Source organism: Phalangium opilio, unplaced genomic scaffold (genome assembly GCF_054372755.1).
Source record: "Phalangium opilio isolate 3A_F unplaced genomic scaffold, DU_Popi_V2 ptg000059l_1, whole genome shotgun sequence".
NCBI lineage: Eukaryota > Metazoa > Arthropoda > Arachnida > Opiliones > Phalangiidae > Phalangium > Phalangium opilio.
The window spans coordinates 1520535-1533267 of record NW_028324176.1 but is presented as its reverse complement, the minus strand read 5'-3'; the positions used below and the strand labels follow the sequence as shown (position 1 = coordinate 1533267).

General features: G+C 37.7%; 1 protein-coding gene across 1 annotated transcript; it reads right to left on the bottom strand.

The window, feature by feature from the left end:
* Positions 1–1505: 1505 nt before the first annotated feature.
* Positions 1506–3270, bottom strand: LOC149667280 (uncharacterized). The gene is made up of 2 exons (XM_089841403.1): positions 2850–3270; positions 1506–1841 (listed from the first exon to the last, which is right to left on the bottom strand). Exons 1-2 carry the CDS (start codon positions 3138–3140, stop codon positions 1581–1583), a joined length of 552 nt encoding a protein of 183 aa, XP_089697529.1. The 5' UTR covers positions 3141–3270; the 3' UTR covers positions 1506–1580.
* Between the last annotated feature and the right edge of the window lie 9463 nt (positions 3271–12733).

Here is a 12733-nt window from a genome sequence, read left to right as displayed (position 1 = left end):
AAGATAAACAACAACATCGTTGAACTCTGATGTCAGTTGAATTAAAAGAATATAAGCCTAAAAGTACTTGTCATGTTCCTTTATTAAATATCTCAAATCTTTCACGAAAATTTTACGGCAATGTCGCGGCGCCTAATTGTCTCGGCGCCTAAATGTCTCGGTGCCAAATTGTCGCGGAGCCTAAATGTCGCGGAGCCTAAATGTCGCGGCGCCAAATTGTCGCGGAGCCTAAATGTCGCGGCGCCAAATTGTCGCGGAGCCTAAATGTCGCGGCGCCTAAGTGGCGGTGCCTAAATGACCGGCGGCTAAAGGTCGGCGCCCAAATGTCCGGTTCCGTATTTTTTATCCCATGCATTTGAAACTGGCAGTGATGTTCTTGTTCATTTCATCGTGTACGGTGAATGAGTCGGTGAGTCACTATTTATTCTACTCGAAAACTGTTTTAAGCGTAAAGATTTTTAGCACCTCCAATTATTGGTCTTTTACAAAGGGACGTAATTCTAACACTATTTATAAAACTAACCAAATCTAAACAAATTTCCAACCGTGATAAAATGGGTTTTTCATATAACAAAAAAATTGTAGCCTCGGAATTTCAACACGACTCAGCCAACTACATTATTGCTTTTGTCATAAGTACGCAAAAAATACTTGAAACAGCAAGTAAAGTAACAAGTTTTAGGCGTAGATCTCTTGATTGTTTCCGGGACTCGCAGGGCCATAGATTATAAGAACCCTGGGGAAATGGAAGAAATCGTGCCCCATAAAGACAGCATTAACGTGGCCCTCAAAGAATGTACGTGACACGCCTAAGTTACTTTCGCCCCATTTTTCACCTAACGCCGGACCTATGGTCTTAAGTTCGGTCGATTTCAAAGAGGATAGGGCATTTATAGAACGCGTATGACCTGGCACCCTTTCGCCCCCTTGACCGAGATATTTTTGTATATGTGTATATGTATAAATACCTTTACCATTGAGTGCGCTTATCTTTGCTACCACAGGTTTAGGAAGCACTTTAGGTTGGAGAACTCAGGACGTAAAAATCATAAAGCATGCTCTGGTTACCAAAAGTCTTTCCGCTTAACGTTTTTGCCAATTAACAGTATTTGCTATAAAAGCGTATAATAAAAGTGGGATAAAATTTGTCTTTTGCACCTGAAAACCCTTTTCAAGAACTCGTTTCAAAAGAAGTTCCGCCGCATCGTTTGTTTTCTATAGGAATAAGATGGAACAACCGGTATATGGATCCAAAGAGGTTAGCTAGGGGCTTGAAAGTTACCAGTCCACTTAAATCCTTTTACATATTTAACGTCTTTGGATCCACAGACTGGATGACCGCTCTTAGGAAAATAAAGTGGTCAAACAAGAGGCTCTTTTTACCCCTTACTTTTGGAAAGGATCTATATTGTGCCTAATTTTGACGCTGTCGAATAGCAGTGCATGCTTTTTTACGTTTTGGTTCAAAAACGAATACTTAAAGTTACCGTTTATGCTTCCCGCGATGTAGTTTTGGACAAAATAGAGCCCTAAGTGCCTAACTTATGATATACCTGTTCCTTCATAACGAGTGGAATATTTTACCTCATGTTTATGACGTTTTTGATAAAAGTAGATGCGTTATTTGACATTGTAACACTTGAAAATATCGATAAGAAAGGGTCTTTCCCGTAGTATAACGCCTTTTTCTGTTTGTAACCATGAAGACAAAAATATTCCAGATGAGATAGAGTGCTGATAAAAACTGCGTTTCCCTTGTTGAAGATGAAATCATTGCTCCCCTCCGTCTTGAATTGCTTCGATCTTCTTCTGTTTTCTTTAAAGATATCCTGGCGGGTGGCCTATTAATGGAATTTTTTTAACTCAACATTGCATTCTCCAAATCCATTATAAGCTAGGTTGGCATGATAATGTTTTATGGGTTTGGTCTATACATCCTTCTGAGCCTCAGAAAACGAGTTGGTCCTTTACGTCTAATGCTAGGTTCTCACTCGACAGAAAAATCACGACGGAAATCATGAATCCGCCGGTAGAAATTATGACCGTTCACACTTGACGGAAGGTATCTTGTCACGTAATCAATGGGAAGGATTTTCTCGCGTTTTCACGAAATTGGCGCTAAGTCGCGAGATAGAGAGTGTGGCGAGAAAAAACGAAAATGGAGGATTTTTCAGTGACGATAAAAGGTTTTTAAGCATTTACAACTTCAATTTTGTTTGTTAAATAAACAATAATTGATTTTAGATTAATTATAATAAAACTTTTCACATTATTTACTTGATCGATATTTTAAAAAAGCGCTCTAATAGATCTCCATCACTTCTCTTTTAAAATTTTATCTTTGTATTCCTTATGGCTTAAATTATAGAGATATGGACATTTTCTAAACTTCTCTCTAATTATTTCCTTGTTTTCATCCAAATTTTATTCCTTCGCTTGAATCAGAGAGTTTCTTGTTTTTCTTGGCTGGCATTATAAGGCCGAAGAAAAACTACGCATAGATTTCCAAAAAACAAAAACCAAAGTTCATCCCAGGCAGCCCGTACATCATAGGTAGCTCGAAATCTCATTGGACAATACCCCAGCCTTACGCCGCGCTCGACGGAAAAAGTAGAACACGATTTCTGTCCGACCGAAGAGCAATTCCGTCGAGCTCAGCGTAAGAAAATTTCCGTCGAACAAATTTCTGCCGTGTTTGCGTCGTGTTTTCTACCGAGTGAGAACCTAGCTTAAAGCTATACTATTGCCAAATTAAAAAATGGGGAAAACCGGAATTATGATACCTCCCAACCCTCACTTCAAAGAAACACAGAATTTAACATGGCACTAAACTTGAAGCCACTTTGTACCTTAACATAATCGTAGCTGGCAACATCATCATGTAAGAGAATACGCAAGTCCGGATATTTCAAAATATCGTCGAAGTTATTTATGTTGCGATCAATGTGTACCGTCAATTTCGTTGACAGATGTGCCTTAAAGTTTTCTACCAAAATAAAACAACCGACGAAATAGATCACAAATATAAACTTCTTGGTAGTGTCGCATTTCTTAGCCAAGATAAGAGGAACCAATCGTAGTCCGGGCACGAATCGACCGGCATATGCAAACAAGAGATTCCAAAGTTTGAAATTGAACATGATGAGGAAAAGATTGATTAAAATCCACACCTAAAAAGTAAATTTAAAAAATCTTAAATGTAAAAATGGTTAGCTTCTGCCCATTGTTATTTGAAATGTGAAATTGTGGAACACAGCTCTAGTCATATTCATCCACCTGCTGACCAGTTATAAAAAATTAGAAAACAAACATGCCTGAGGACGAAAGACTTCGAGGACTCCGGTCAATGATATTTGGTATTCGGCTTCGCGGAAATACGAAAGCATGTTGTGCTCTGTGAACCAAAAGGGGTGCGTGCAAGTTTCGTTATGTTCATTCATTGAATGAACGCAAGAACTGTCAAGTCTACGATAATCAATTTCTACATCGAAGGGCTAAAACGAAACATAAAATCAATATAATTTTCCACAAGTGTGTCATGTAGAAATAATACCTCTGCGTAATTTTTTTCCATCACAGCAATGAACGTAACATTCACCCTGAAATAGAGAAAAAATTATGTTCTCTGGTAAAATTGTTAATGTTGACGATGGAAATATTACCTCCCTGTCGGAAACACGAGGAATTCATGGAAAATTTTGTCCGCTGTATGATAATGATTCAATTCGTACGTTCTCGTAATAAAATTGTACTGGTTCTAAGAAAACAATGCATTATAGTATATTGTAACATAAATCTTTTTCTTTTAATTAAGCTTATCTGTTAAGTAACAGACAACCCCAGTAGAACCACAGCCTTTCGAACGATTGGTTTAAATTTAGTTTCGTGGCTAGCCGGTGCGACGTCGAAATGTCCCAAGCGCCAAATAGTGAACCTTTCGTTGAACTAAAACAGACCTTTGTCCTTCTCTTTACTGTCATACTAACCGGTGGGAATTGTATTAGTTAACCGATTTCAAATATGCGAGCAAAACATTCTATTTTTTGGGCTTTCAACTGTTGGCCGTTAGAACTTTAAGCTTGTTGCCGAAGCTAAAATACCTTTATGAAATCAATTTAGTAGGCTTTGAAATTTTCCAAAATACTACTTTCCATCTCAAATTACAGCTTGCGGCCAACTCTTTTACTGACTTTAAATGGCATGAGTAGGGAGGAGTCTTCGTTCAGCGGATTTTCTAGCCGGATAATTACGCCTTGCGCACCTTGTTTTACCTCTGTAAAGTTTACTTTCCAGCATTACCAACCCTTGTAATGTAGTGTTTCCGGTATTACCCGTAAAATTTACTTTCCAGCATTACCTACCCTTGTAACGTAGTCTTTCCGGTAATCCCCTTAAAGTTTACTCTCCAACAATACCTACCCTTGCAATTTAGTATTCCCCGTGAAGTCTACTTTCCAGAATTACCTATCCTTGTATCGTAGTCTTTCCGGTAATTTCCGTAAAGTGTACTTTCCAGCAATACCTACATTTGTAATGTAGTCTTTCCCATGAAGTATTGCTACTTGGAAACCCCCAGTAAAGTTGACTTTCTCGAAATGCACACACCTTTACCCTCTCAAGCGTGCTAGCCGATAAATTGCTATTGTCTTGGAGAACTATTGAGTTTCATGAGAATAGAATGTAAGAGTAAAGGTGGAGTCTTTTGTTTATGACATTATTGGGCAAACCACAAGTTGTAACAATTTTTATTTCTCAAACCTCGTTAAGTTTACTTCCAGATATATCCACCCTTGCAATGTAGTCTTTCCCGTGAAGTAACGCTACTTGGGTATTTTTTTCACAAAATATTTTAAATTTTTTTAATTATATATTTTACTAAGTAATTTCTTTTATATTCACGTCTCCCTTGCGCCAAGCAGGAAAACTTACTTTTCTTTCCAAGAGCGAATAGATTTTGTTGAGTTTTGCGTTTTTGGATAGTCCATTATTTTCATGGCCCATCCCATAAAGATCGACAAGGCGTTTAAAATTGGTTGGTCGTCTTCTACGTTACTTAATAAAGGTAAGGTCATATCTAGTTGACAATGACGCCACCATTCTGACGAGTATTCGTAAGCTATTTCAGATGTTGGATAGTATTTAATTACCAGAACGTCCGATGAAGGTATCACTTCTGAAGTATATGTAGTTAGTTCACTGTCGTCATGTAATTTTATACATGCGGAAAGGAGTCCGGTTTTTGGTTTTGTATGTTTGAACCGGGAAAACAAAACGTCAATGGGAGATTGAGGAGTATTGTTAATATCGGATGTGCTTGTTACACTGCCCTTATTGGATGTGTTCGCTCCACTGTCCTTCTTGGATGTATTCGCTCCGCTGTCCTTCTTGGATGTGTTCGCTCCACTGCCCTTCTTAGATGTGTTCGCGCCGCTGTCCTTCTTGGATGTGTTCGCTCCGCTGTCCTTCTTGGGTGTGTTCGCTCCACTGTCCTTCTTGGGTGTGTTCGCTCCACTGTCCTTCTTGGGTGTGTTCGCTCCACTGTCCTTCTTGGATGTGTTCGCTCCACTGTCCTTCTTGGATGTGTTCGCTCCACTGTCCTTCTAGGATGTGTTCGCTCCACTGTCCTTCTAGGATGTGTTCGCTCCACTGTCCTTCTAGGATGTGTTCGCTCCACTGCCCTTCTTGGATGAATTCGCTCCACTGTCCTTCTTGGATGTGTTCACTCCGCTGTCCTTCTTGGATGTGTTCGCTCCACTGTCCTTATTGGATGTGCTCGCTGGACCGTTGTTACTAGATTTTTCCAATTTGTCCTTAATGTATGGGCCATAAGTTTCTGATACGTCCATAATGTTCACATTTAATTTTGCAACACATTTTTCTAGCCATGAGGTTAAAGTTTTGCGAAAGTGCGTAGGTAAAGGGCCTTGGAAGAAACACCTTACCACAAGTTAAACCATTTTTCAGTCGATCTTTCTTGGTTGTCGTTACTTATACCGAATTCGGAATTGTAGTGACGAAAGTGTTCATAATGCAAGCAATCATAGTGTTGTGCTGTTCACATTGCCCTTTCAGCATGTCGGTAGCGTCCAATTCAGAGAATTCACTAAGTGCCAAAGGTTTTTTCATAATCGGGTGTAGTTTTGTCAATCGCAAATGTGTGAGGGGTAGTAGTACCTAAGTGGTAAATTATATTTAAGGTTAATAAATCTCGTTTATGTCTTCTTGCCTGACTCTCATTTTATTATAACTTAATTGTAAAATACTACTTACCGAGGTTAAAAAGGACAGAAGCGTCATAGCAGTCTTTTTTGTAATTCACTGAAAAGAGCCTGCAGAAAAAGATTTTCGGGTCCCAGAGCTTCCTTTGTATAATCAATAACTGCTTTATCGGGTCTGATTATTTTTAATTGCACGCGGAGAAGTGTTTTGGATATGTCTATGTAAGTTTCCAAATTTCCAGGAATAACAAAGGTAATGGTCGAATTTTCGTCCACATTTGATAAAGGGCTATATTCAGCCCATTCTCCGCCAATAATTCCCGACTGGGTAAGGGGCACCTCGAAAATATCCAGGTCAGAGATTTTTTATGTACCTGACTTCGGATGAATTAACGCCATTCAAAAGTTATTATCTTCAATTCATGAAAATATCGCTGACCTTCTCCTTTTCGTTCCCAGAGCTGAACTAACTAGGGTAGACGATTTTCTTTTACTTTTAACACCAATCTTCTTTCTCTTTTTCCTTATCCCGCTTCCAGTCATTTTATTCTTAATTTATACCTTCAATTCCGAAAATGTTTCCTTTCTAGCTTCAGTTCCACGTGTTTTCAACGCGGCAGTGTTTAACAATTTTTTCTCAAGAAAAATTGCTCCTTTCTTGAATAATGGTGCAGCGCGTTTAAAGGCCGAGCTAATTACACTAGAAAGCCCTTATCAACGTACGCTGGGATACCGCGATAAAATGGAATATTTCCGTTACCCGCTTGAATAGTATAATAATTATCTTAGCCAGGATGATAATTCGAGTCAAATTTCCCTTGGTTTAAGTAATACCTAACGTAGTCTGAAGTCATGATTCTCCTTTATCAATATCCTCTTTTCAAATGAACTATATGAACTTTACCACGTTCAAATTGAACTGGAACTCTCAGTTCGCTAGTTAGAGTTCTTATTTTGAAAAGAATTAATGTAATGAGGACGTATGAAGTCTTTATCTATATTTCCCCCGTCTTTTCCTTGTACACTCACAATTCGAAAAAGAAGCGCACTAACGTCACCTACGATGCGATTTTCCACAATGTCGGAATAAACAAATAATGAATCCATTCCAACATTCAAATCGACTGTAAAATCTCCTAAATTATAATCAGTGATACTGAAATTTTGAACCATTTCTTTTGTAAAACCAAGTGCAACCGCCAAGAACCCTGATATGTTAACTATATAGTCCTTCTTCAACGTGACTGAAAATATTCAAATATCATTGCTTCTTTATCAGCATAATGTTTCGACATAGATATAGCTTTTTCTGTTTCAGATTTTAAAAAATGTAGCAAAGCTGTAATTGAATCATAATTTGTTATCTATAATCTAATTTTCACCACAAATTGATTTTTTTAACAACGATATTACGTCTTCAGTTTGGATATTGCTCCAAGTTCTAGAATAACTTATTTCAGCTAGTCCAACTTCGTAAGGCCCGTTTAAATTAACAGTTTCTGGCAAATACGATTATCGGGGAAATAGTCCATTGATAAATCGAAAGGCAAAGTAATGTAGAAACTCATGATATTATTTTACCACTATTTCTTTCACCCAACTATCGAAGGACGGTGGATAACCTTTCCAAGGCTCCAGTTTTTCAATTGAACCGTCAAATTTATGACTTTGTTTCAAAATTTACTGACCTTTGTATCTCTTCCTCTTAGAAAATACCTAACATGGGTTCGGAATTTAAATCCTCCAACTTATATACTTTCTTACGACCAATTTGGTATATATCCTTTCTCGAACGTTCTCTTAATTTTGCTGATTCTAACAATATCTCCAATATCAAAACGATACGAAATAGGGGGGGGGGTAAATCAAAATCCCCGTACAAATTTTTCCAAATTTCTCCGGAATTCTCATGTGTAACATCAATTGGTTCACATTTTTTAGTTTTTAGCGCCATCTATTGATGGGCTAAAAACTTATGCATTTATACCGAAGATTTACTACCCCCACTTTTACCCCTTTCACCCCCTCTTTTCCCCCCATTTCCCCCTTTTTTAGTGCCTTTCCCCCCTATATAACCCCCTTTTTCCCCCATTTTAGCCTATGTTACGGCTGGTTGGGCGTCTTAACCCCGCCCTATCCCTGCCCATTTTCGCATTAATTTATTCAAATTTATTCACAATTCATAAATAATGCTCTAAAACGCTAACAGATGGACCTAAGGTAGCTAAGCTTTATATTATTTTATTTCGTAAATTTCCAAATCCCCGGTGGGACTCGAACGTACCAAAGTTAACGCTACGGTTCGGAAACCCGGCACGCTACAAATGCGCCACCGAATTCTTATATGGCTCATTGGCTTTGTAAGTTATAAGCTGGGATAGACAAATCCACCTCGAGTCTAGGCGCGTTTCGTGCTTAGAGAGAGAAATTAAATAATCGTCCAATACCACGTTAATATGACGTTAAGTCGGCCTCAAAGTCACGTCTGAAGCTTAGAGTTCTTTTCCTAAAACCTTATCAGTCTTGAATGTAGAGAGAAACGAGTTAGCCATATGCCTGATAAGCGCACAGAGGGCATAGCGGCCAAAATTGGAACTATCATAAGGATGAGCTTAGAGTAGTGGCACTCTATGTTAACTCCTTATAGGGCATAATAAGTCAAACCCTCGGATATGCCATTACTCCATTTTATACGGAAACAATTTTTTCCGCGATTCGCGGAGCCGTGCTAAGAGCGGAAAAACGTATTTTATAAATTTTACGCCTGTAAAATCTTTTAAAAAAACACTTGGAACTTGTATTTCTACTTACTTTCGAGGAAATACTACCGTTTTCTGAATGAAAAAGTCTTTTTTTATACATTTATTAGTAATAAAAACATTTAAGGCAAGCTAAGCCTTGGTCATGGCCATAATGTAGATTTGCACATAGAGTGAAAGAGGGCAAGAGGCTGTACTTTTGTAACTTGGAAAATTTCTTTTTTAGTTTTTTCGAACATTTCTATGGCAAAATGAGGTAGGAGACTAATGAAATATTTAGTGGATAATTTTGGAGAGTCAGTTTAGGGATAATTTCATCCGTTACATTAAGTTGATCTCCAAATAAGGATGGAATCGCGAACGGTTCTTGCTGACTACTTAGTCTCTTTCCAGTGGTGGGAAAGAAATCTGATTTTGTAAAATGTTTTGAACAAATCCGTAAACTGGAGATATCAGTGGACAGAGGTCCTACAGCTGTTGTTATAAATCCCTTAGAGGACCCCAAATGTGAACAATCGCTGGTAAATGTAAACACCCTGACCCTAAATTCTGAAGGAGGTAGTGACTGAACACTGGACCCAAATGAGAACAACAATGATAATCAAATGGTAGGAGTAAAAAAGGCCCTAGGAAAGGCCACAGTACCTGGAAAATATGGAAAAGTCCAAGAATTTAAAAATGGGCCGAAAAGGTCAGGGAAAAGTCAAGGGATTTTAAAATTTTCAGCAAAGTCAGGGAACCTAGTTTAATAAATATTATTCTGTAATTTAATTAAGATAAAGTTCTGTAGGTAAAGTTTAAAATGAACCTAATGAGTAAGTTACTGTAGTTTATTACTAGATTGATTTTATTCATAATAGGAATGCTATTTTATAAACAATGACAAGTTGGGAAAACCAAAATATTACCTCTCCGAGTCAAGAGGTCTACTACTACAAAGTTATTTACCTAGATATGGAATTATTTCTCTTTTTTGAAGTAAAAATTTACGAAATATTGAAGCAGTATTCCAAGCATAGCGAATATACAGTAAAGCAGACGACATTTTACTTCCAATAAGGATAAATCTTGGACACATGGAAATCAGTTAATGGCAAAAAGAACAGGAAATGAAGTCTACGCTTCAGCTGTTTACCCTATATTCCGATAGCTACATTCACAACTGGTTAGCAGTGTAAACACTATCGTCTCGTCTCACCTCAACAATATTCTTAGTTTGCCAACATGAGTGTTAACGTTAAATAATACCAAAGCTAAATTGTAGCTAGACGCACTGATAGTCAATGCGCACCATAAAGAGAACAAAAACTCTGTACCTTAGCCCTACTAATCTAATTGCCACCACGATCTCTTCTTCTATTATAAAATCTTAACCTGATTATTTAAGAGTGTATTTAACTTTCGGCTCACTCTGAACAGTTGATGTCTCTTCATTTCAGACACGAAAATCAAAACCCAAAGTTTACTTCATCTCAGGCCTCAATTATTTACTCTAAATTTCACTAAGCTTATTGCCGGAGTCTAGATCTTAGCTTTCTTCATGAAACTACTAAACCAAGGATTATTCTATATACAGATATAGTATAGCTTAAGTAATATATAAACAGCCATTTCAAATAATAATATTAAAAAAATCTTTGGAATATCAAAATGAAACAGAGCTTTAAAGCTACAAAAGCACTAAATGCATCATAATTACGAAAGATATTTCATCATATTCACTTTATGTTAAGGATAAAGGGAATATTATGGTTCTGTAGGATTTCTTTACACATCAAAACAAAACGAACTTCTAACGCAGCGCACTGCGGCACTAGTGTAATAACGGACGGACACACACAGACAATAACATAGACTGCTTTTTAACTCTTTCCGTATTAATTTTGAATTGAGAAACAAGATTATCTTAAATATTAAAATAAATATAATTAATATTTAATATTTTCTTCGTTAGTTATTCGCCTTATTGAACGTTACATCGCTTTAAAAACGAACAATTAAACATTCTTGAGAGACTTGACTAATATTGGCGTTTGAAATGAAGCATACGCCGGTTGCTTCGCCTAACTAAAATAGGTAGTATATATGGGTTTCGAATCGCAGCTATGGATAAGAACAGCGCAATTGCGTGAACCTTTGGTGGAAGCCCCACCTTAGGGAGGCCGGACGTTTCTCGTAACCCTGGCCGATCGCCGCGTATGTCTTAACCTTAAGGATGATGATGGAGTAGAAGCCAGGTGTGCAGACTGGTGTCCATGAGGGATGGACAAAAACAATGACCAGAAGATGGTGGTGTGTAGAAACCAGTGTGTACAGACTGGTGTCCATGTGGGATGGACAAAGACTAGAAGATGGTGGGGATTAGAAGCCACTGTTTACAGACTGGTGTTCCATGTGGGATAGACAAAGACCAGAAAATGGTGGTGTGTAGAAGCCAGTGTGTACAGACTGGTGTCCATGTGGGATGGACGAAGTCCAAAAGATATTGGTGATTAGAAGCCAGTAAGTACAGACTGGTGTCCGTGTGGGACGGACAAAGAACAGAAGATGGTGGTGTTAGACAGGTAATGGAAAATAGCTATGGTTAGACAGGTAATGGATAATAGCTATGGTAAGTGGAATACAATTTTCCAAATTTCCGGGATGCGGTCCGGAATTTGGGAAAACGTTTGCTCCGATTTGAAAACTGCGAACGCGGTCCCCTGGGGTGTAAGTCAATAACAACAGACAGACACACAGACAGACAGACACGTCGAAATTAGAACCTCTCCTGGACATACGTCACTCGGAGAGGTAAAAAAAACCCGAAATTCTAAATTAGCTGGGGTCATCTTATAATGAACATACTAATACTAATTCTTGTCACTAGAGGGCGGTAAAAACTTATATGACTGGGTCATCTTGTTATAACTATGGTAACTCTTGTTATAAGCGTCAACAAGATCCTTAAGAATCTTGATATAATTACGAGTGTTGTTTTCGGTAAAATAACGAAACATACGTTCTTTTAAAGTACAATTAAAACGCTTCACTACAGAAGCTTTGGTTTCAGAATTGGTAGTAAAATATTTTATTCAAAATTGATGTAAAATTTTTTGCACAACCGAAGAGAGAAATTCTTTCCCTTTATCGGATTGGATTGCGTTTAAATTTATGACTGAACACCCAAAAAACTATTTTAACTTATTCTTAGCTAAACACCAAGAATATACAAAATATAATAATTTTAGATCTGGTTAACTTCCGTTTATTCGAACAGTGTTTAAGAAAAAACACGTTTTAGTTTACAAACCTCTGAATGAAGCCCGAAGGAATTGATTTTATATTGGCATTCAAAGTGGGGCGCAAGGTTAAATTTGGAACGGCCACAAATCAGCAGACCTAAGATACTTAAAGTCGGTTAATGAAACATTTTGCTTTCATATATGCTATTGGTTAACTAATGCAACGCTCTTGGGTCAACATGACAGTTAAGAGAAGGACAATGATCTGTTATTATTCAAGATAAAAGAAGTTTGCCGACGGTTTGGCAGTTAGACATTTCGAATCGGCACCGGACAGTTTCACTCGTTTCTTTCGCTATTACCATCACTTTCTCGTTTTGAATACTACGTGTTTGTAAGTGAAATACCAGAGTTGGAAATATGGTAATACAATATTTTTCACACGCGTTATCCCTATTCTTGAAAAAATGCACTTATAAGAAATTACCAACAACTGGAATCTTTAAATCACCACGAATAATCGAGCACTTTT